The 25,605-nt window shown below is 41.3% G+C and overlaps 1 protein-coding gene across 2 annotated transcripts in view; it reads left to right on the top strand.

Moving 5' to 3' along the window:
- The window catches only part of ranbp10 (RAN binding protein 10), a 27,845-nt gene extending 2,240 nt beyond the window's left edge, over window positions 1-25,605 (top strand). Inside the window, exons 2-15 of one of the 2 annotated variants that reach the window (XM_086208439.1) lie at window positions 6,357-6,468; window positions 10,397-10,449; window positions 14,900-15,067; window positions 15,157-15,179; window positions 15,834-16,018; window positions 16,291-16,403; window positions 16,655-16,763; window positions 16,871-17,019; window positions 17,097-17,313; window positions 19,024-19,163; window positions 19,329-19,480; window positions 21,554-21,665; window positions 22,845-22,986; window positions 23,170-25,605. In XM_086208439.1, the coding sequence (XP_086064565.1) occupies window positions 6,357-6,468; window positions 10,397-10,449; window positions 14,900-15,067; window positions 15,157-15,179; window positions 15,834-16,018; window positions 16,291-16,403; window positions 16,655-16,763; window positions 16,871-17,019; window positions 17,097-17,313; window positions 19,024-19,163; window positions 19,329-19,480; window positions 21,554-21,665; window positions 22,845-22,975 (1,664 nt within the window). In that variant the 3' untranslated portion in view covers window positions 22,976-22,986; window positions 23,170-25,605. The remainder of the gene's footprint in view (window positions 1-6,356; window positions 6,469-10,396; window positions 10,450-14,899; window positions 15,068-15,156; window positions 15,180-15,833; window positions 16,019-16,290; window positions 16,404-16,654; window positions 16,764-16,870; window positions 17,020-17,096; window positions 17,314-19,023; window positions 19,164-19,328; window positions 19,481-21,553; window positions 21,666-22,844; window positions 22,987-23,169) is intronic. The other variant, XM_086208440.1, reaches the window with a different exon arrangement.

Here is a 25,605-nt window from a genome sequence, read left to right as displayed (position 1 = left end):
TACAATCAAGGATTGGGACCTAGAGCCTATAAACTAATTGATGTTTGTTTTTTTGTTTTTTTAAACTATAGCATGCTGATCTAATTGGCTTTATTTTGATGCTGACATAGATCTGTTTTTCCTTTATCAGTTCTTAGTCACAGATAAATGGACAGACAGCTACTGTTCCTCAAATTCCTATATTTACACCCACATACACCCTATCGTGTGTATACTGGTGTAAAGCACACACACAATTTGAATTGCCACCAAGAATGGCTCCTTAGTAAAAGATCCTAGTTGCTCCATTGCTCTGAAATTGTATACCTTTTTTGTGCAGTTGCCTCTCTCATCATTCCCACACCTTTTTTGGAAGTGTTGTTAACTGTGAGTGGATGAATGAAAGCCAGTTACGCCTCAGTTTCTTTCATAAACCCTTTTAAAATTCTCTTAATTGGGTTGCAAAACAATGTTAGCAGCACTGCCATGAAACCAAATCTTCTGTTCGACACCAAGACAGAAGAGACGCGCTGCCAGATCTCACAGGAGTTTGTTGGTGAGACAAAGTCAGGTCACGAACTAAGTTAATAATCCCCTGATTTTCTCTCAGTTGCCATCACAGAAAGTGCCCCGAGGTGTTTTTGCACCATCTTAGTCCTTGGTTGATTCTGAAGCTTCTTCCTCTTCATTTGAGGCTTGCAGCTTGAATTGTTGATGCTGTCTCACAGCTAGCAGGATTTTGTGCTGCACTGGTGTCATTAAATAGTACAGTTCCTTAGAACACCTTGCATCAGCATCATCAAGCTATTTTGTCCTTCGGTCTCTTTTCTACTCCAGTTTGTTGCATTTTCACTCTGTTATTCTCCAAGTGTCTTAAGTTCTTTTGTTTACTTCCCACTTGACCTCTGACATCTAGGAAAAGACGAAGAATTCAATAGAAGGGGAAGGCAATAAATGAGGATCTTTTTGAACTGAGTCAGTCTGAGGAGTCCCATAATACAAATATAGAGCTGAAAATTAGCATAATAGGTTCCCTTGAATACAAGCTGGCATTAAGTTGATATTTTTGTCTACTGCGTCACATGCATTTATAAGATCTTTTTTGAAGGAAAAGAATCAGTGACGGAATATTGTTCCATTATCAAAGCAGAAAGATAACACAAGACATGGAGGTTTGTACATTTTATCTCATTAAACATTGCCACCAAACAAATATTCAAGAGCAATAATATCAGGTTCGATGGCTAGTTAACTGTTCAGCCTCATTATACATAAACGAGACACTAAACATGCTGGCATTATTTGTTGTCCGCTTTGTGAAGCCGCTCTGCTCCTGTACCTGTCCTAGGACTACCCAGTGAACATTGTGGAGGTGGTGGAGACCAAAACAGAGCTGCAAAGGGAGTGCTTTTGCTAGATCAGTAGTGTAAACAAAAACATGCTAGTGCATAAATAATGCAGCATTAAATCTTTACCAGTGGCCATGTTTCTTTCCAAAACTACTGAAGACAATTCATCCTTTCCTGGTATGTACCATGTAACTTCTGTCCCTCACCCAAAATCACCGGCAAACCTCCCCAAGTGACGTAGGTTGCTAACCGAACTAGAGCATCTGCAAAAATGTGACATGTCATGTTAAGGTTACCAAAGACAACTGGACATCCTCCAGTCCCTGGCTAAGCCTTAAAACCCTGTCCTTGACGATTTCAAACAGAATAGATGACAAAGCAAAAACCTCGTTGGACTTCATCTATTGACATTGTGCTTGATTAAGTGCCAAGGATGAAGACAAAGCTTTTGGTCCAGTTATACAAGGACCTAATTGCTCATCGTATCGGCCATAATCCCTCTGCAACCTTCTGGGACACCAGTCCATGAAGCACTGTTCCACTTTGACACCATGAGTCAAACTATGTGAGCAGTGCAGAGAGCAAATTCAAAAAGCCTCATTCAAGACCTGCTAAATCCTAGAAATAGAAGCCAGGTGTGTTTGAGTTCCTGCCGCCTATCAGTTGTCAGACATATAGGAATCTGGAAACAGAAACTAACTTAGATTTCAATACATTTAGGAAAAGGTACAAGCCCATTAGTCACATCGCCCCATAGTAGTCACAAGCATGCTTGCATGCTAATCATGGCTTTTAGCTAAAAGTGCAATGATGCCAAAGTACAGCCTCACAGGGTCACTGTTAAAAATGAAGGCTTTTTCAGAATTGAATTTGCGACCAGGGTTCACTTGCCGTGGCTACTTATGCCTGTGCTTTAGTTGAAGCTGGTCATTATTGAGAAATTTATGACATGAATACCGTCAGGGTGTACACAGTGCAGAAAAGTGAATATGGTTTTCAGCAAGATGTCGCCCAATGATAGTTTTTGTACACTCAACCGGTGGTAAAGAGGGTTCTTTCTAGATGTTCTGTTACAGATGTTCTGTCTGAAGGAGACCGATGTTGTCCAGAACTGTGTAAAGTCTGATGTTGTTGATGCTGAACATCAGTTAGCTTAGACGATGTGTGGATTTAAAAGGTTAAAAATCATTGTGCCTTGTCTTTCTTCCTACTATTCGTTTTATGCAGGAGTGTAGCAGGTGTGAGAAGATGCCTAATGAAGTCAGTCATATTGAGCTTTAATTCTCGACACCACTGATCTCCTCTGTTATTCCCTCTTCAACCCATTTGTACTTCTTCGGTGGTATCCATTCTTGGCAGCGGAACATTCCCACTGTGACAGTCAAATTTATGTCCTCTAGTTCTTCCAGAATCTCTCATCCTCATCAGTGTCATGAACAAATCGTTCCTTTGGTGATGTGTCCTCCTCTTGTAAAGAGCCGTGGAGGCTTTTGTTGTGCTTTTGTTCTTGTTGTACCTGCTGCCATGAACCGATGAACAGATGACTGTCATCAAGAATAGAACCTCAGGTGGGTCACTGACTTTCCTGGTCAGCAGTCGAGGCTTCATCATGCTGTGGGACAGGACAAGGGTTGCAGCAGCATGAGCTTTTAACAGAAGGATGGTCTCAGATGGTATTACAGTGTAACAGTTTCATGCCATACAGAATTATAGAATCCATTACAATGACCCCTAAAGGGAGGACAACTGAGGTTGGTTTTGGTTGAACAAACTGCGAATTGAGACAGTTTATGGAGTTATTTGCAGGAGAGGAGATGTGCTTGTGTAGATGAGATTTCAGACAGCAGTGAACATACACAACCTAACTGTCAGTGTTGATACTGTGCTGCACCTTAAAACTGATGTACTACTGTAACCCTAAACAAGACATTAACCTTTGACCTATGGCCTCTGGTGGAGGGTTTCTATGTCACTTAACAGCTAAAATATTTGACCCCACAAAGCCACTGCTGTTTCCACAGAGGACAGTGAAGTCATAGCGATTAGGTGGGTGAGGGGTGTACGAGTATATGATGGTTTGTCCTACTAAACTGTGCCAACCTTTCTCTGGTTTGTTTTTACAGAAGTTAATATGGTTGTGATCGCTATCTTGTTCTCCTACCTATCTGTTCGGTTATAAAGTGACTTGCTGGCTTGCTGAGTGCTCGTTTTCACGAGGGGAGTTAAAAATAGACGCGCATGAATGTTACCGCAACCATCAAACTTGGCAGTCCTACACACGTACACACGTGCAGATGGTGACAGGAATAACATGTAATAACATGCCCTGTTACAAGAGCGGATTTGTGGAACAGGAGGAATGAAAGTTAATAATAATGCTGGTCACTTTTCTTGTTACCCCTACAAATATTTTGAGTTGTTCCGGAGAGCGTTTTTACCTTACCGCTTAATTTACTGCGGGGATATTGATACAGGAGGCCTCATCGAGATTGAAAAGCTCTCTCTCGAGGAGAATCCTGGCCAGGATATCCTCCCATATGCCATTAGCAAGACAAAAGCAGATGGAGGAGTTCCAAAATAAAGGTGTGTAAAAGACAGGCAAGTTACAATTTTTACAGAGTACAAAGACGTTTTATGAAAAACATTTGCTCTGATGAGTAGCAGAGTATTTATTTACATCAGAGCCTGGAGTCATCAGTGTTCTGATGTTATACCATAACTGGCATGCAGAATATTGAAGAGTCATTCTTGTGAGTTGGGTGTAAATCTTGTGTAACCTGTAGAACAATTAACAGGTTACACAAGCAAGAGGGGAGCTATCACGCTATCGCTCTGCACAGCTACCCACACACCTGACCGCCATTTAGCTGTTAGCTTCAGAAACTAAATCATGAAGTTCTCAGTGATGCATGTATATGATTATGAGTTAGATACTAAGAATAGAGAACTGTGTATGGATGTATGGAAGTAATTTTGCCATCGAATACTCAAGAACGAGGACTTAACAAGTTTTACCACCGCTGCTAAATTGGAGCGCGCTCTATTTTTAAAAATCAAAACCAAACACAACCTCCACCAGGTTCTCAATATGCAATCCCATAGAGGGCACATCATCCCAGGATTAAGCCAAAGTACCATTTTGGTGGCTTATGTACATAAATTAGGAAAACACATCATTCTTGTGAAAAGCCATGAACAGAATAAATATTTGATCATTTATTTGATAAAGTCAAGTTTATTTTAAGTGCTAGAAATGTTCTTAAACGAACATCCCTCTGCCCTTCACTCTCTCTTACGCCCTCCTTCCCAGCACTGCGATGCGTCAGCACAGTGAAATAGTAAATACCAACTTCTAAAGCTCTCAGTTCATTCAGATACCATCCTGGCTGCCTCTCCTCTCACCCATCACTCTAGTGCACCTGCAGCGCTGTTAGTGACCCAGGTCGGGCGTCTGTATACCAGTGAGTGAACCTGCTTGCTTGGCTCATCGTTTGTGTATATATGCCCAACGTTGATGCGGTTCTTTTTTAGAAATTGGATAAATCAGCGAATTCACAGAGCGGGATTCATGACGTGCAGACAATTTTGCAGCGTCCAACAGCATTATTGTTTTTCCCTTGCTGTTGTTTTGTATAATTCTTTTTTAACCTAATTCAAGAGCTTCACCAATTTGCACAGTATATGAACCGCATCATGGTAATGATAACTTATACTTAGGGACAAATTTACGATGACGTTTGCTCCATTTAAACAGCTCGGCAAAACGTGATGATGACAAATCATTTCTATGAAAAACAGATTGTTCAGAAACTCAGTTAATTTTTTTCTTCTCTAAAATTAATTTGCCAGGTTGACACACACAGAACTGATGACTTGTTATGTATGAACACAGTTGATCTCAATCACTGGTGACCCACCAGAGATGTGCATGCATACTGTAGAGGCTAAATAGCAGTTATACAACGCATGGCCTAAACACGGTAGTCGCTCGCTCTCTCTCTCTCTCTCTTTCTCTCTCTCTCTCTCTCTCTCTCTCTCTCTCTCTCTCTCTCTCTCTCTCTCTCTCTCCCCCCCCCCCCTCTCTCTCTGACCCAGGGGATTGCATAAGCAGCCAACTGAGGAAGGAATGACAGACAATAATGATTGTTGTGCTGAAATCTAACTGGTCCAGATGCGTAACATGAGCCCTATGACCTGCTTGTTTACATCTTCTCCACAGACTGAAGATTTATTATCTTTACACACACAGAATATGTGACTGATTGTTTATCAGGTTCTCTGACATATTTTTCTACACACTGGCCAAAATCAATATAATTGTAAGTCTCAATCTCAGTCTCTAGAAAATAATCAAAAGGAATCATCAACATCAGAATGTTCTCACAAATCCAGCAAGTGGCCCTCAGATTCTGCTCCAGCGGCAGCCCCTCTTCCACCGCTGGTCAGATTAAATCTTGAACTTGTTGGTGTCATAATCAAATGAGGCAATCATGAAAAGCCAGTAAACTCGCCGGTTCAATATATGGCGGGTGGTTAATTTAAAATTCAGAGAAATCATAATGGAAAAAAAAAAAACGACATTTTTTCTTTTCAGCCATTTCCACCGCGACAGCTGAGTGTGCAGACACTTCAAGTTGTAATTAAATGTTTCATTCACTCACGCAACCGTTTTGAATACTCTCAGACACCCAATGCCATATGTTTGTCATGTAATGTCACAACATAGGAAGTGAAGTGCATAAATATAGCTCCTTCTCTACCGGGTTGTGAATGACCTCTTTGCATAAGTGGTATGTAGTGCTCTGTCAGCTTCTGTAGAAAATCAACAGTCATCAGGCCAGTGATACCCTAAAGCTCAATTTTGCTGGTTTAATAATAAATTAGCTGGCTAAAGTCACTTAGTGGTTGGCTTAGCTCCAGTGGAACTCAACCCCAAACCTTCACGAGGCATTTTGAAAATACATAAAAGTGCCACAGAAGACATTAGTCTTTATTCTTCATGTAGGTCTCGTATTTCTTTCCTTGCAGGCCATGGCAAGAACCACAAGGACGCAGCATCAGTACGGGCCATGCACCCAATTCCTGCTGCCTGTGGGATCTACTATTTTGAAGTCAAGATTGTCAGCAAAGGTCGTGATGGGTAAGCAGAGGCATAGAAATACTTCACTGTCAGCACTACTGCAAATGTACTATGATTGTATCCTGTGAATTGAACTCTGTGAAGTCTCAGCTTCCGGTTCAGGCTACTCTCTCTCTACTCCATGCTGGTTCTGCACTGAGAATGTTTCTGAATGAGTCAAGGAGAATTCTGGAGCTATAAGAAGCTAAATATGCAGCCCAACAGTGACCCTAGTACTGTGATTGTTATCAAGCCCAAATGGTTTAAAAATCCTCAATATAAACACTTCATTTTGAACAAAAATGCCCAGCCTGATTGAAGTTTCACTTTGTTGCAGAGGGGAGGTATAGGTCTTTCGTAGATCGGTCAATGTAAATATTGTTGTGTGGAAACAGTTGAGCCTGAGCTGTTTTATTCCTGGCTGTGTTCTTTCTGCCCATGTCCTCCATCTTGATGTCCGCGCATAGAGACATTCATTTGTCAAATTTTGGCCTCCATGCTCAACTGGAAGTCTACTAAGAATTTGTTTTTGAAACTTTAGGAGCCCTAAATGTTATTGGATGACTATCCATCCATCCATCCATCCACTTTCTATACAGCTTATCCTGTTAAGGGTCGCGGGGGGGCTGGAGCCTATCCCAGCAGCTACAGGCGAGAGACTGGGTTCACCCTGGACAGGTCACCAGTCCATCTCAGGGCCAACACATAGAGACAAACAACCATTCACACTCACAGTCACACCTACGGTCAATTTAGAGTATCAATCAGCCTCGTCCCCTCTTGATGTCTTTGGACTGTGGGAGGAAGCTGGAGTACCAGAGAGAACCCACACAGGAACAGGGAGAACATGCAGACTCACACAGGAAGATCCAGTTCTCGAACCCAGAACCTGGAACCTTCTTGCTAACCACTGCACCACTGTGCTGCCCTTTATTGGATGACTTGACAAGAGCAAAGTATAGTGAATATAGTGAATAGTGAATTTTTCTAAAATTTCCATAAGAAACTGAAAGAAGCCAGGATAGAAATAACTGGAAAACTCTGATTCCTGTAACAACCCAGGCAACATTTTAGATGATCACTCTCAAACGTCACAGACCATGGGCTGGATGTGGGTTTTGAGCATGAATCACATGAATGGGAGACTGTGCTTTTGTTGTTGGCTCGGATTACTTCGAAGCTTACAGCATCTCTAGTAAACTGACCTTTCAACGCAGCTTCGCTAACTTGCATTCAACTAATATCAGCCTGGCAACACAGTTATGAACCTACTGGTGTTGTCACGATACTGGATGTCACACTTCGATACAATATTTTGAAAAACATTGATATTTGATTCGATTTTCGATACAAAGCAACCACTCAGAATTTAGTGCAAAAATGTTTTTTATTTAAAGAAAAATAAAGAACTTTATTCTTGAGGTAGAGAACTTTTACAAGTTACTCTTTACACATTAACAGTATGCAAATAAGTTTTAATATATGTCACCTACTGTCAATTAGCTTTAGCTACCGCTCACTAACAAGACAACATGTCAAAGTAAACACCGAAAGATGTGATAACTCTAGGCAACACATACTTCAAGGTCTACTGTTACCAACCTCTATACCTCTAAATCTATACAGGTCCAGGTGTCATTCTTGGAGGTGCTTTGCTACATTTGTCGTGTTCACTCCTCTTGTCGGCACAGTTCTGTTGCATCTCTTGCAAATGGGCTGGCTGCTGTTCTTTGGCTGTCCTTGTTCATCTGACTAAAATCCAAAGAACCTCCAAACAGCACTTCTGCTGTTTTGTTTATTTATTAAAACTGGTTGCGAAGGTCCTGCAGATGCCATCTCATGGCAGCTTACACACGTAGAGCGACGACACGAACAAAAAAAATATAGCCAGCGGTGTTTGTGTGAGCGAGGCAGGAGGGGAGGGGCTGCTGCACGATGGCTTGCTCCAGGGTAGCGCTCTGTGTGTGTGTGTGTGTGTGTGTGTGTGTGCGTGTGTGTGTGTGTGTGTGTGTGTGTGTGTGTGTGTGTGTGTGTGTGTGTGTGTGTATGTGTGTGTGAGTGATGGCGGCGGCGCATGTATAAACCAAGGAGGCAGGTAGAGTATCGATACTATTGAAAAGTCATTTAGTACCGTTTTTACTTTTCAAAATCGATATTTAATCAATAAATCAATATTTTTGACAACATTAGAACCTACACAGTAACTGCAACAACTGTGCTGACTGGATGAAAGATCTGACAGTTGATCCTAAACCTTTCATAAGAATGATTTCAGTCAGAATGACAAAAAAATGTGTGTAAACCCAACTAACAACAACCACAAGTTTTAGCTGTGTGTGGAATTTTTTTTTTGGGGGGGGGGTATTTTTACTGTCTTGAAGGTACTCTAAAGTTACCCCGTTCAAGTTTATATCCATCCATTACAGGGTGTTTGAGGGTTCTCCCCGGCAAAATGTAATTAAACAAATTTCATGCATTTTCTGTGCTCTAACTGTGCATTCTCCCAAAGACATTTCCATTAGTCCCCTTGTCGAAAAATTTCAAAAGGGCCTTGTTGCCTGTATTACCTTTGTCTTGGCCTAATGTTTGCTGACGTGAACGTATCAGTAGCTATCTAGCACTGATCACTTTATCCAGGGATTTGGCTCTGTTAGCTTCTAGATTAGCCAAAAGATCATTGCAAGCAAAACCTTGAATTAATATCGTAATTCTCACGATCATCCTCACAGCCCGCTCCACTTACTTTAGGCTACTAAATTAAAATTCTCTGTGTGGTTCCAATATCAGTTGGTTTAATATTGATGTTATGGGTCAGTGTTACTGCTCCTGGGACAGTCTATCTTCTATCCACTCCAACCCTGGTCCACCTGAGAAAAAGTCTTCGTCAGCTTAGTGCGCTGGGCTGAGTTGCTCTGGAAGTTGACATTGAAAATATTAATTTTACGGCATTTCAATAAGTAGTTCCGAGAATACAAAATTGCAAGTAGCACGCAGTGGAAAGGCAGCTTAAGTAGACTATAAAAAATGTCTCTTGCTGAGGTTATGAAACGGTGTTTATCAGCCACTTCGGTGAATTAAGTTTGTGAAATGTCAGATTGATGAGTCAAGCCTCTCAAATGAAAAACCCAGAATTTCTTTTTTTGGGGGGTGGGCGTGGGGGGGGGGGGGGGTGGGCAAAGAGTGTATCCAACATTCACCTCTAATGAGATACAGTGAAAGGTGTAGAATATCTTGTTTCTATTGCTGGAGCAGCATTTCAAGAGGGTAGACTGCATAATGGAATCTGTGTCCATGCAGCGGAAATTATATTGTTTCTCTCTCTGTCTGCAACTTATGTGACAACTTCATCAGAACGTCTTCCAGTTCATAGATTTTGTCGATTTTGTGACTTGCTCTGCTCTTGAAGCCTTGATGTAATTCAGAACAAAGCAGGAAACTACACAAATTCGCCCGTGTGACTCAGACCACTAATGCGCTGCTATGATTTCAAGTGGGATCAGCATAAATGAAGGAGAGCCGAAACATTTCCAAAAGTGACAATACCTCTTTCTATGTACGACTAATTGAGGACTCTGCCTCATGTTTGATTCATTCTTTTGATTTGACTTGACTCTGTAAGCTGCCAAGTACCGTATGAGATGCGCACTACATCAGCACTGAAGTAAAAAATACAAGTTTAAACATAGATCACGTTTTAGAGGCAGTACTCTGATATAGTCTGCACCTTTTTAGATGTAAAATGACATCAGAGATGACATACTCATGTTACTTTTACTACATCCTGCAAATTATGCTTTTGAGCTTAATTTGAGGAAATTTTTGGTTAACATGTAAAAAGGTCTCCACATGAAAATCAAGCCTTAGGAAGTCAGTTTCAAGTATGGTTGAATGTGGACGCGTGCTTTTGTATGACATCTGTATGTCAAGTTTCCTCTCTTGTTGTTTGCAGGTACATGGGTATCGGCTTATCTGCACAAGGAGTCAACATGAACAGGCTGCCTGGTGAGTAACGTGCGACTGATCCATCACCGCTCCATATCTGATGCTGTAAATACAGTCGGGTGGTACAGTTGGTGGGTGGAATCACAGATAATAGAACTACAGGAAAGCCTGTGGTTTGCAGCAATCAGTGAGATGGGCTGAAATACGGAATCCCAAGGTTATTCAACATTTAATTTTGTGTGTGTGTGTGTGTGTGTGTGTGTGTGTGTGTGTGTGTGTGTGTGTGTGTGTGTGTGTGTGTGTGTGAGACTGCCAAAAACACATGCTTCAGGGATTCCTTATAGACTTTCAGCCACTTATTGGACTGATTCCTTGGCAAGCTAAGAAGAAAAACATCCTGCAGCAGTCTTCAGTTTTGGTTAAACACCGTCCAGTTTGCACAGTCCAACTGATGAGCGACCAGGGCCTTGACCCTGAAATGGTCCGATGACTTGATTAATCCAGCTCTTAGACCCTATTGGCTCGGATTAGTCAGCCATTGTCAGGAGTTATTTTACTTTAAACTTAACATCACTGAGACGTGAAACAAGAAAAAACCTAACAACAGATCGAAGTCTCTGGTACCTGTAATATACTTGTCAATTTTGCTGTTGGCTAAGGCACAAGCCACCAACAGAATCTAGAACAAAGTGAACAATCTATAATTACAAATTGGAGTGCCAGTTTTAGAAGGCAAACCCAAATCGACATCCTGTGTAGCTGCTGCGTCTGACTGCTCAGTGGCACGTCTCAACATGTTCATACTAGAGCTGTCAGACTGAATCCACTATTTACATCCAGTCAGTAGAACAACCCTACACACTCCTGCTGTCAGTGTTGTCACCTACGTCTGTACTTTCACTCATTCAAACACCTTGTTTGTTCTGTTCCTCTCCATCTTACATCCATCTGTCGTCATCATCATTCACAACACTACTCCTGCCCCAAATTAACTACAACACCACCACAACACACTCATTCACTGTTTCTTTATTTGTATGTTTGAATGAAACTGGATGCCCGCTACATCCGCCGTCAGTACTCAGGTGCTGCCTTTTATCCAAACCTTTCTCTGCTTACACATAAACATTTATTTTTTCCTCCCACTGATCTACTTTCCATTTCCTCTTCCTGTTTTGTCTTTGTGTCTCTTCTTCACACTGACATTTTCTCTCATACCACGCATACACACACACACGCGCACACACACACACCTATACAAAGACACTTGTGAATGGCTCAGCTAAGTCATGGCCATATAGCAGCCCAGACTTTTACTTAATTCCCTCCTGACCAATCAGACGGCTCCTCAGCTCTGACCAATCACATTGTGGGGTTTTCCAGCTCATTCTGGGGCTGTTTGACCTGCTTATTGACCAGTCAAGATCTGTGCAGTGGCAGAGGTTTGTGGAATGCTGTGGACATCAGGGTGGACGGTTCAGCAGACTCTAGATACACACTCACACAAACACTCTCACAGACAATCATTCTTCATGATTCACGTGTCAGACAAAGGGAGGAACCGCGTGGAACAAGGTTGCACTGATGGACTTGTTTTCCAAACCTGCCCTGACACTAGTTATGAAAATATTTTTGGTTGCCAGGATTCCATTGCAGATGGACAGTAGCTCTGGTAGACAGATTACTGTTGATTGCCTTAACTCTGACTGAATCTGTGCGTGTGTGCGTGTGTGCATGCGCAGACGCGTGTTTGTGTGTGTGTGTCCTGGATTTATCTGTGTGTCCTGGACTGACTGGTTATGTTTGTGAGCGTATCAATGTCTATGCCTCAGTGCATCTAGCTGTGCATGCTTTTATGTCCATCTGTACATGTGTGTGCTAGTGTACTGTGTGTGTGTGTGTGTGTGTGTGTGTGTGTGTGTGTGTGTGTGTGTGTGTGTGTGTGTGTGTGTGTGTCCCTCTTAATAGTACAATGTTCTCTACTGCTGACCTCTGTGTCTGATCCCGCTGTGGAGGCCTGCCCATTTCATTAGCATGTTGGAGCAGTGAGCCTGGCTTTAGAGGCAATATCCCTGTCAGCAGATTAATCTAATACCTCACTATACACATACACACTCACATACACACAAGTATATACACAAAAGGACTGATAAAGAAACACATCAGTATGCACCTAAGTAAAAAGAAACAACCTATGTAAATAGTGCAAAACACAAACACACATGTTTGGCTTATGTTAGTACTTCATAATGTACTCCGAGATAGACATATGAGTACACATTTGATATGTCAGCTCACCCACGACCTACTTTCGCAAAACCCCGCTTTGCTTTTTGGCAGTATCTGACAACCAGTGATTGAGGAGAGACACTGACAGAGCAGCAGCAAGCTAGAGCAGAATGCTTGTCAACACAGGAAGAGGTCCTCCTGCAGAACTGGATCAGTGTAGAACTACTACAAACTATGATGTCAACCACGCTAGAAGAATCCTCCAAGTCACTGTAGAGACAAGATGGCTAGTTGGCATTCACAGTGCCAAAGGTACTATCATGGGACTTGTTTACTTGAAAACTGCTAGATCTTAAGTTTCACTCAAACGTCTCCGCTCTTTAACTAAATGCTAAGCAAAGTAAAATTTTTGAGCTTCAATTTTAGCCTTGGGGTGATTACTCAAATTTCTTGCTTTGTGGTTCTTTCCGAGCGTAACGTATCTTTTTCTAGCAATTTCCAGTAGGTTTCACGGCTCCCATGGTAATAACACTGTGTGATGGAATCCTTTCCGGAAAGAAATGATACACAAAAATCATTTTCTGGCTATTTACTTCCATCAATTTAGGGAACTTGATAGAGACAGATTCAAAAAGAAAATGTTCAAAAGAAATACCATTCAGAATTAAATTGATCACTTCTCCCTGACTGGTACACACCCTGCTGACATCACCTGCGCTATGCCCTTAAAGCAATGGAAGATTTGTCATCACAAGTAAACAGACCAGTGTGGGTTTTTTTTTTTCTGCTTGTAGAATACACATCCAAATTACAATTTTCAGCTCCAAACAAAAAGACAGAAAACACAGGTGTAACTGATCAAATGAATCAGGTCCCACAGCTACTCCAGTGAGCCCGCCTGTATCGTACCAGGACCTTGGCTCTGCTAAATGGAAGAGAGCCTTTATGTTATTTCATGAATTACGCCTGTTTTTATCCTGCGGTGACGTGTTCAGCGGACATGAACCAGTAAGTTCCCACTATGAGTATGAAAGAATATTGTAGTTATTTGAACTGACTCTGTAAGCAGCTTTTATCACTGGTTTTCATTTAACATGCCAAGCCTATGAGTCATCACAGAATGTCCCTTTCCAGTTCTTTTGTTTGTTTATTTGAGTAAAGCTTACATCACACTATAGCCGTCGCATCCACGACAGGGACGCAGGGAACAAACATGCAACTGTAAAGAATGTATAAGAGAACAACACATTCTGACGACAGCATCTTCTGACACATGAACGTTTATTGTGCGCTGTGGGCTGATGAGCTCCCTCAGAGCCACAGAAGGACAATTCACAGCTGTCTCCACAGGATGAGTACCCCTCCTTGTTATACATCAGTGTGATGTGATGTGTACTTTTCATCGTAAAATCAGAGATTCCCGTATGGTACCACAAAGATCGAGTTGCTGAGAACCGTAAGATAAATTTGATCACATAAACCCTACTTATAGTGTGACCTCAATTAACCTTTACATGTGCACACTTCAAGAGCAACTGTAAAACAATCCCTAGAGGATTATATGAGGACAGCATGCTGTATATCTAAGAGGTAGGAATTGCTGTATTTATATTCATTCTTAATGTTTGTTTTGTTTTGTTTTTCCAGAAAGGTGTTATTGGGTATTAAAAGTTAAAAAAAAAATGTTATTCAATATACTGGTTAAGGTATAGAATAATTTTATCAGCAAACGATCTGGTTGGGAAAAATAAATCATAGTTACATGGACATGATGTCTCATATCAACAGGAACAGGAAATTTGAGAGTTTAATGAGCCTATCATGACATGTCTCCTCTCCTGTATCAGCCTCCTGTGCTGCTGTTTAGGTGGCAGTGACTCGCCAGTTTCTTTACATAGAAGAGATCCCCCTGCTGGTCAGTTGGTGCACTGCACTGCATGTCATAAGGACATGAAAGTGTGTGCGTGTGAATTTTCATGAGATGCTCTGCAGGCAGTTGTAGTCAGGTGGGAGAATGTGAGCAGCAGAAGTGAATGAGCATCTGTCTCCCCTTGTTCAGTAGCAACTGCTGTGACCTCGAGCTAATCACTTCACCTCAGGTGCTCAAGTGGCTCTAGCAACTGTTTTTAACGTTGTATAAGTTTAAGTGGGAAGTGCGTGCTCTTTGAAATGACAATAATGGAAAATCAATGCCACAATGCTGCTGACTTAACCTAACTGTTGTTTCTCCCAGGGGTCAAGTATAAAATAAGAAACAATCCTAATCCTTGAACTATTTTAGGATGGGACAAGCACTCATACGGTTACCATGGAGATGACGGACACTCATTCTGCTCCTCCGGGACTGGCCAACCATACGGCCCAACATTCACCACTGGTGACGTGATCGGCTGCTGTGTTAACCTCATCAACAACACTTGCTTTTACACCAAAAATGGCATCAGTTTAGGTTGGTGAGGAGGTTGATTATTGCTCATACTCAACATTAGCTTGGATGTGTCAAGTATATGAAGTCAAACTGTTCTTCTTTCCTCTCAGGTGTAGCATTCACAGACCTCCCTGTAAGTACCCCCACCTCATCCTTAATATGCCAATTTAGTAATCCAGGGACTGTCTGCTCTTGTCAGGACACTGAAGTGCTGCACTTTTATGGACATTTACCTTGATTGCATTCTCACTCTAGCTGTGCAGCAGCTGGGCAACCATTAAAACCCTCCTTGAATATGTGTATAATTTCAAATAATATTTTTATATACAGACCAAACCCTGCAACGCGGAACAGACTGTCCTTGCTGCTCCATACTTAAATCAAGCTGTTGTTGGCTGTTGGCTAACAGTAACAGTAACTTTTTTCTGTACAGAACAGGAACTAAATAGCTAAATAGGTTATAAGAATAGAACAGGAGATCAAAAGTTGGAGCAAATGGAGTGAACAAATGTCAAACAGCATTTCATAGGGTGATAAATTAACAAAAAAAATCTTGCAAATGAGAGTTAAGGTAGCAACTTTTTCTAGTGAGCTGACTTATTAAGCTCTTTTGAGTTGCCGCAGTTTATCTTCGTCTCACAACTGCAACTTGCTACGATTGCTAAATGTCTGCATTTGTCCATTATTAATGAAACTCTCTGTTCAGGAGGATTATACTTCATATAGACTCATTTTAGAATTAAAGAACTCCCGTCTTGACTGGTTATCTTTCTTCTGTTCCGACTAGCCCAACTTGTACCCCACAGTGGGGCTTCAAACTCCGGGTGAGATTGTAGACGCAAACTTTGGCCAGCAGCCATTTGTCTTCGACATTGAGGACTACATGAGTGAATGGAGAGCCAAGATCCACGGCATGATCGCTCGCTTCCCCATAGGAGAGAGGCTGGGGGAGTGGCAAGCCGTCCTACAGAAGTAAGTGTCACACTCTAATGCTTCAGGAACAGCTAGGGCTCATTTTACTGAATTAAAACTAACTTAACCAATGAGAAGTTAGCAGAGTTTGCGGTCATAATAATATGGTTTGTATGTTTCTGCTCCTAAACATTGAGTTTGGCAAACTGTAGGGGGAAGTTAAAGACTATTTTTTAAAATCTTTTTAACAGTAAAGAATACAAAGGCTTGTCACAAACGACATTTATTTTGCATTTAATAATTGAGTTTTATTGCGTCTGTTTTGTTTCCAGTATGGTATCCAGCTACCTGGTCCATCATGGGTACTGTGCTACTGCTACAGCTTTTGCCAGAGCCACAGAGACCATGATACAAGAGGACCAGACATCTATAAAGAACAGACAGAGTGAGTGAACAAGCCTCGCCCCCCGTAGTATCAGCTCCTTTTATCCTTTGAATGCTGATATTATATAAATGGCACGTTCTCTCAGACAAAAGCAGTAAACTCTTGAGTGTGACAAGAAAACCAAAACATTGAGATATGGGTATAGCTTATCTTAGCGGTAACTTTTAAAGTATTCATGCCTAAAAAATGTAAATATTATTACTCTTCAACAGTGAACTGTAAATAGCCCCTTGTGTTCATTGTCTTAACAGGAATACAAAAACTGGTGCTGGCAGGACGTGTGGGTGAAGCCATAGAAGCCACTCAGCAACTTTATCCCGGCCTGTTAGAACACAACCCCAACCTACTATTCATGTTGAAGTAAGTTGGCAGGGTTTAGAGATGAGGATCAAGTGCAGAAAAGGATTAAAAACTTCTTGATGGCATCCGGGTAAGTCCCAGTAACACCAGTATGCCCTGCCCTCCAGGTGTCGTCAGTTTGTGGAGATGGTGAACGGTACAGACAGCGAGGTTCGCTGCTTGACCATTCGCTCCCCCAAGTCCCAGGACAGTTACCCTGGCTCCCCAAGCCTCAGCCCTCACCACGGAGCTGGAAACACACACATACACACCGCAGGTACACATAGTTTGAATGTTTGTCCTCTCTGACCTGCAGCATGACACACAAAACAACAGCAGATCTCTGTCACTCAGGAGTAGACAGTCCTACCTGCAGTAACGGGGTGACCCCCTCCAAAAAGTCCAAGAGCCACAGCAGCACCGTTAGCGGCAGCCTGAAATACCCCAGCGCATCCTCTTCGGCCTCATCCTCCACCTCCTCCTCCCCTTCCTCCATCAACTACTCTGAGTCCAACTCCTCTGACTCCACCAAGAGCCAGCCCCTCAGCACCAACAGCACCCAGGAAACCAGGTAGGGAGCATGACGTCAGACAGCCAGGCTCCTTGATGTTGTCCGTGAGCGGGATGTAAAATGTGTTTTAACCATCCTGAATGTCAAATCCAATTGTTGCTTGACGCTATTAAACTAATTGTGCTTTGGCTAATATCCTCACATACAGCAGGGTGACATAAGCGCCTGTTTGATTAGCTACATGCCTCCATTTGCATTTCTCCTACACCACAACATTTCAGGTCTCATTGTGAGTGATAGTACTGTACCTTCAATACCAGCATGAGAAGATGCGCTTTGTTTTGGAACATTGTCAACACATACATTTTCCATGAAATAGTTTAAAATAAATTAAGAATCATACATAAAATCTCCTCAAACCTCAAACACCCTTTGAAACACCGTTCCTCCAGACAACATTTGTCTCAACCCTTGTCGAATGACAACATCGTCAGCGTCTACGAGGCCACAGTACATCCTAGTTTTCATTTATTTGGATCAGTTATGGACAGAAATCAGATCAATTTGTTAATGGCAACAGAAAAGACATTTCACTTCCATTTGGTTCATCTGTTGTGTTTTGTTTCTCAGCAGAGTGACTAGCACAGTTACTGGAGCCCCAGTTGTAATCATATGATGTAAACTATGGATGTGAAGAGGACTGTTATGTCCGCAATGTTTTTTTCACACATTTGTAAGTTGTTAAAGAGGGCTGCACAGTGGTGCAGTGGTCAGCACTGCCGCCTCATAGCAAGAAGGTTCCGGGTTCAAGTCCCAGCTCGGGCACGGGATCTTTCTGTGTGAGTCTGCATGTTCTCCCTGTTCCTGTGTGGGTTCTCTCTGGTACTCCAGCTTCCTCCCACAGTCCAAAGACATCAAGAGGGGACGAGGCTGATTGATACTCTAAATTGACTGTAGGCGTGACTGTGAGTGTCTCTATGTGTTGGCCCTGTGATGGACTGGTGACCTGTCCAGGGTGAACCCCACCTCTCACCTGAAAGCTGCTGGGATAGGCTGCAGCCCCCCCCCCCCCCCCCCCCCCGCGACCCTTAATAGGAATAATCAGAAGAAAATGGATGGATGGATGGAAGTTGTTAAAGAGCACATGACCAGCAGCATAGAGTTTTTGCTGACCTCCAGTGGTTTGTAGTTTTGCTACTGTGGTCTAAATGTGTAAGCAACTGTTTTTAACGTTGTATAAGTGTGTGTAAGTATGTGTAAAGTATCAGTACACCATGACATCATTGTTAAAGTGACAATGTGTCTTTATAGAGTTACCACTCACATGATCTTGTTGGGAGGAGGAAACGCTCAACATCATTCGAACCTTTGACCTTTTCCAGGATTACAGCTTGTCCATTTCAATGGAGCTCCAGTCAGTAATTAAGGACAGCATGTAGCTACGAGCAGCTCCTGCTAGGATGTTGTGTACTTTCTATTGAAGAGGTAATAGAAAACTGTAAATCCTTTTTCATGGATGGATCTGAGATGCTCTCTGGGATGCAGCAGTACTGCAGAGGATGCAAACATCTAAAATTAAATCATCAGAAGAGATTAGAGTTGGGAAGTGATGAGGACCTGTGCACTACTTTATCAGCTCAGTGTCATTGTTAGTCATGGTTTCTTTAAATTATGTCGTATGTATAAGTTCAGAGTTAACCGACAAATAAACTGCCTGTGTGTGTGTGTGTGTGTGTGTGTGTGTGTGTGTGTGTGTGTGTGTGTGTGTAGTGACAGTGAGATGGAGATCGAAGCAGAGCACTATACTAATGGAGTTGTTGAGGGCTCATCAGCACGGATCATGAATGGCACGTACAAACATGAAGAGATTCTTCAGCCAGATGACAACAGCATCGGCAATGGGGTCACAGGTATATACAAACACACACACACACACACACATGCATGGCTGAATTCCTCACCACTTGCCGTTTTGCTTGTCTTTCTGCCTGTATTTCCTATATCTTATGTCCAACACCAATTAAGATCTATGCTTACTCGTGCGTGTGTGTGTGTGTGTGTGTGTGTGTCCCCAGTAGATGAGGGATACAGAAGTAGTAGACAGCTTTGTGGAGGGAACCAAGCCGCCACAGAGAAGATGATACAGTTTGGACGGGAACTGCAGGCACTCAACGAACAATTGTGCCGCGAGTACGGCAAAAACACCACACACAAGAAGATGTTACAGGTACACACACATAACTGCAGAAACACACATGCCTGAGCTCAGTACACATCTGTGCTACAACAGATTAAAGCTATGCCAGAACTGCAGTGCCAGATTTCTCCTGTTGGCAGGAGTTAAAATCCTGGTCGTAGCGTTGTAATCTGTCCTGCTGCAGCAACTGGAGCAGATAAAGTTTCGACTGGCTGATGAGCAGTGGGTCAGTTTTGCTCCGGTTCATCTTTACACTTGAGAGGGATGGAATTACTTTGGCTGTCTCTGTCTGCTGTGTCTCATCATCTCTAAGAAGAAACTCTGAGAACAAAAGAAGCTGCATTGAAATGATTAAAGTTCTTCAAAAGGACTATTGTGTCTCCAGTCGGGTTTTCATCTAAATGCATCAGTAATTTTACCATATTGTGAGAATTTGGGCAATGCATCTGCATTTCTCTCCACTATTTGAATATTAGGGCTGTGTTTGTAAGAAGTAGGTGAATTCCGCCGTCTCACACTGGAGAAGAAGAGGATGCAGTGAGATGATGTAGATAAGAGAGCGCCAAACAAAAGGATGGATTAAAAAAAAAACGAGTTCAGCACAACTGTGCTGTCTGCTTTTATGAGTTCTGTTTACACACGATTGAAGGACAATTTGTCATCGTTTATGCGCTGAATCTATTTCCACTGCATTCATTTACATGCGTCTTCATCTGTGCACCGGTATGAGATATTTAGAGATTTATTCCAAATTTTTATTCTCTCCACATGGTTTTTTTTTTAAATAGAAAATGACATAAAATATACAAAAAAGGTGCAATTTTGCAATGACTACATTAGAAACATGGACATGAACTAATGCCAAATGTTCCAATATCTTTTCTGATACTCAATCGCATACCTGTGTAAAAATATATTGATTGCATGCGATTTGTTTAAACAACCCTGTGTGTTTGTGATGCGATGTCATCATCATGGTATGACCTGGCTCGTCTTTTATTGCTGGGATTCTACCTTGTAAAATATTGGTATATAGCTGTCATGTAGTTCGTTCTGTCTGTATCAATTTTTTGTCACAGTTCTAACATAGTCGTTGCAAATAAGGCCCGATCAGTAACAGATTTTTGAGGCTGATGTCGATGTTGGAGCAGCAGAAGTCACTGATTACTGATATATGGAACCGATACAGGGAATTTTGTGCTGGACTGAAAATAGAGCCCTTCTATGTTCATTGTGAACCAGTTTTTTCCTGATATGAGTATGTAAAAGTACTCAGAAGGGTTATTTCTTCCACAAATATTTGACTTTGCCAAATGTGACCATTTAAATAGAGTAAAATTAACAATCAGAGGCACGTACATTCTAGACACATAACATTGATAAATCACCAATCATTGTTTTCTGCATTTAAAAAGAAAAGTTTTTTTTTTAATATTGGCACTTATATGAAAGCATGCTGATACGATATATCTGTGAAAGGCCCGTGATGGGTAGATAGTCAGACGATCAGCCGGTATATTGGTCCGACTCAAGTTGCGAGTGGAAACACAGCAGTATAGACGAGTGAAGAATTGATTTCCTGTGTGTAATATTAGTCAGAGCTAACTGAATCAGCAGGCTCTTGTTTCAGGTCTAAGAGATTCTGGTGCAGAGACTTGTATCAGAGTCATGTCTGAGACAAGTGCTGGGACTGGATCAGCTCTAGCGCCTATAATCAGTCCAATAATACTAAGTCAGTGACACGACGTAATGTCAGAGGTGTTGTTCATTGTGATGAACCTACAGAGAATCATCTGCTCATTTCCTCTCAGCGTTAGAGAGCTTTATAGTGACTCCAGCTTCTAGTTGAACTGTTTGCCCCAGCCGTAATCTTCAAACTCTGATTCTCAAATTAAAAAAAAACTTTTATGGCATCGACTTCTCTAAGGTGGGTGTCGCCTCAACTGCCCTGAATTGCTTTCACTTTATCCCAGGAGGTGTAATATAAGTTGTATATGAGTGGGGGGTCAGTCAGGGTTGGTGCAGTCAGAGGAGCTTCAGATGGTCTGCAGTGTTTTCAGGCTGTGTTATATTTACTCTGCTTCCTCCTGTGTGTCTTTGCAGGACGCTTTCAGTCTGCTAGCCTACTCAGACCCGTGGAACTGCCCCGTGGGCCAGCAGTTAGACCCCACACAGAGAGAATCTCTCTGCTCCGCACTCAACAGTGCCATACTGGGTAACTAGACACACACACACTGGCTGGTGCTTAGATATGAAGGATGTCTTCAAACGAGCGCGATGATTCGTCTCAGAAGTAGATTACTGCCGTCTTTCCATCATGGGATGTGATGATGGTGAATATGAACAACGTTTTTGGTCTATCTGTAATTGATATTTTATTCAAGTTATCCAGAACATGCAGTATGTAAAATTTAAACATATAACTATTGTTTTATGGAGGACACACTCGTTCTTCCCCATTCAATAATAATCTCACATTTTGGAGGATGTCATGGATATGACGGGTCAACTTCCATGATGACTTGTGATAGATTAAAACTTAGAGTAACAACCTAGTTTAACAACCAATGGAGGAAAACATCTCATCCCCAGGGCATTTAAACAGCTGCTCTGGAGCTTTCTATCGTATCACATGATCTGATTCAGTTGATTATTAACTCCAATTAAAAGCTGAGTTTCAGAGTTTATTCCAAACCTTGGAAACAACAGTCGACAGTTACATGCAGGATCTATTTTAGATTTTTGTTGTTGTTGTTGTTGTTGTTGTTGTTTTTTACACAAAAATCTCTACATCTTATTGTTATCCGTGGAAGCCCACAACTTAATCAAAATATTCATTGTCAAGAAGAACACCAGGGAAAAGTCGATCAGAGCAAGGATTCTCAATGGGGGGGCGTGAGATAATTTTTGAGGGTGGTCACATTGTTGTGTGAAAAAGAGTAAATAACAACCGAAGACTTTTAACATTCTTCTGCCTGTAACAGTGATGTGACTTATCGTTTACATACATTTTGCATAATAGTAATAATGAAAACTTGGTTAAAGTAAGGCCAGTAAAACCCTAAGGCTGTATTGTTTTGGTTTTTTAATTGACTTTCCTTTGTAGTTATATTCTGCCTCTAGTGCACATGTTGAATGTGACTGTCATTATTTAAATAACTCTGACACCCAAATGCAATTTGTGATTCTGTCTGTGGGCAAAAAAGAAGAGGTGGGAAATGGTCGTGGTACTACTGGAGTAGAGAAACATGATCAGTAGCAGTTCATATAAATTTTAGCCCAAATAAAATAGGAAAAAGCTAAAAGTTCCTGAACATAGGTAAAGTATACAAATACACACAAATACACTCACCGTCGATGTCGTACCTGACACTATCATGTTTTTCTGCTTCAGAGTCCCAAAATCTGCCCAAGCAGCCTCCTCTGATGTTGGCGTTGGGCCAGGCCACAGAGTGTGTGCAGCTCATGGCCCGGGTCCGGTCCGGTTCCTGCTGCTTTGCCAGGGTAGACAACTTTTTGCACTAGCCTAGGTCCAGGTGAGTACACAGCAGTTCTACTAATGCTGAGACCATGTTGGAGGTAAAGATACTTCTCATGTCATATACAGTATCTGGAAAGTAACACAGTGGAAAATACTGTCTACACAACACAATCTATTCTCTCTTACAAAGGGATGATACCAAAACATTATATTCAGATGTTTTCCCATCTCTCCACAGGTTAACGTTAAGTAGCACTGAGAGAAGGCATGCCCAGCAGGTGGTTGTCACGGCAACAGAGGGAAGAGCATGCGTGTGATTGGTGTGTTTTGCTGATGGTTCAGACTGAGCCAGCAACACAGAGAAGAGCAGGAGAGGAAAGCTTCCTTTTAATTTAGTATTATCAAATAAAGAAACGTGTGACACTATTTAAAGATTATTAATTATTATTCTGTTTATCTAGCCTTTTTAGTTCATTTTTGTCAGTTTGTTGTGCTCATCTTGGACAAAGGAACTTGTAATCCCCCCCCCCCCCTATTTGTTTTTCATGGGTGGACTTTGATTCCCTACAATCAGTATTTCACTCATGTTGTTGTTGTTATTGTTCACCATTACAGACCACAATACCCACAGCTTGTTACCACGGTGACACCCCACAATTGTAGGTTATTTTATCCAAATGTTATTGGATCATATTCAATAAAAGATGCAGAGTTGAAACAGACTGAGCCCTGAAATATACACTTGGATGTGCATTCATGTGTGTGCACCCACAGGTCACATCTCATTGCTGATGGATGAGCATCGGGGTTCAGTTAAGACAGATATTCCAGAAAGCTGGCAATGAAAAGCTTTTTAACTCAAGACATGTTTTAAAAATGTTCTACCCGGAGAGGAAAAACAAAAAGGACTAGTTTAAAGCACTCCTAGATTTTTGTTCATTTATACACACACACACACACACATATATTTTTTTTTTTTTTTTTTTTTTTTTTGCTCCCTGTAGCCTTGACAACAATATATTTATACTGAATCAGCCAAGTCCTGAACACGATGTTTCAATTTGGTTTATAACGAAAACAGGACTGTTGTCCCATTTAGAAAAAATAGTGACACAGGTCCCAAAGGATTCTATTAATTATTATTTTTCAACAAACAAGTCATGGTGTCAGTGTGAGGAACCTGGTTGAATGGACAGCAGAAGTGAGCTGAGCCTGCTGTCAGCTGTTAGTCGTGTGAAAACTCTGCTGCCTTGATTAGTTACAAAATGAAAGTGACTGATTTATAATGAAAAGAAGAACAATGCAAAAACCAAATGGTTCCTTGTTTCCATTTAAAGAATATGATGTATTTCAGAATGTCTTTATTTAGCATTTTACCCTGACTTTGCACCTCTTTCAGAAAATGAGACCTAACTTTATTCATGCCACACACACAAAAAAAAACCCCAGAGAAGTTATTCTTGGTTTATGTTTTCATCTATAAGTAGCTCAAATGTAACCAGACAAACTGTTTTCACAGTGCTTCAGGATATAGGACAATGGTTCTCCTCCCATTTAGGGCAAAAGATTTTTTTATTTATTTCAACAACAACAACAACAACAACAAAAAAACCTACCTCAGGGGGGCAATCTTGCATTTTTGTTGGTGTGTGATTGAGGCACGTCCACTTCTACACAAGTCTGTTGTAGCATCTTAACAGAAGTTCTTGGCAGAATTCTCCATCTGCATCCAATTCCCATTTGCTCAGTGGAACAAACATGACTGAACTTCACCTGCAATATTTTGTTGTTTTCTTTCTTGTAACCCTGGCCAATGGCGCATGGATCCACTCTAAAGTGTATATTTCTATTCATGGTAGAGTTTCAGTATTGCATAATAACAATAATAATAATAACTCTGGTGTGTTTACATTGTGGGGTTCACTATAGGGTATGTGGTCACATGTATTACCAGGCTGTTTTTTTATACACACAACTGCTATAATAGGAACCAATCTAATAACTGCAAATTACCAAGTTGTTTTTATACACACAACCATTATAATAGGAACCAGTCTAATAACTACAAACACATGTAGTACACACATTAACCTCCGCCACTATACCTGTACGGGACTTCTGTTACACAAACGTTACACAACCGTGAGTAAGTGAAAGAACAACCTCTCCCAGCGGTCCTTTGTGTTTGAGCCTGGGCTATGTCTCAGTGCTGTTATTGCACACTCTTCCTCTACCCCCTTCACACACACACACACACACACACACACACACACTGATCTGATCAGCAGTGATTTTAGAAAGGAGAGTTCTGTTCTTATTTTTAATGAATCACACAGACTTCTTCTGGGGAGGATGGAGACAGTGTTCAGGCATTGCAAACAAGCTGTGCACAATTGACTTCTACATGATTTTAATTTCATGTTTTTGCGTTTTGAGTTTTAGGAAAAAAAATGAAGAATAAAAAAAAAATTGTGAAATGAGTTACCCTCTACTTAGCATGACTTTTAAAACCTTCAAAACAATATAAAAAAATGAAAAATGATAATTGAAAAAAAAAACTATGTACTGGAAACATGTTAAAACAAAGAAATATTGTATTCTGTTTAATTTTACAGAATTATTTTTATTAAAATACATCCATGAGCATATGAATGATTGCCTGTTCTTATTTGCT

Source organism: Aulostomus chinensis, chromosome 7, assembly GCF_037954235.1.
Source record: "Aulostomus chinensis isolate RoL2024-O1b breed Wild chromosome 7, RoL_Achi_v1.0, whole genome shotgun sequence".
Classification (NCBI taxonomy): Eukaryota; Metazoa; Chordata; class Actinopteri; order Syngnathiformes; family Aulostomidae; genus Aulostomus; species Aulostomus chinensis.
Note: the sequence above shows the minus strand (reverse complement) of the source record. Positions and strands in the feature narration are given on the sequence as shown.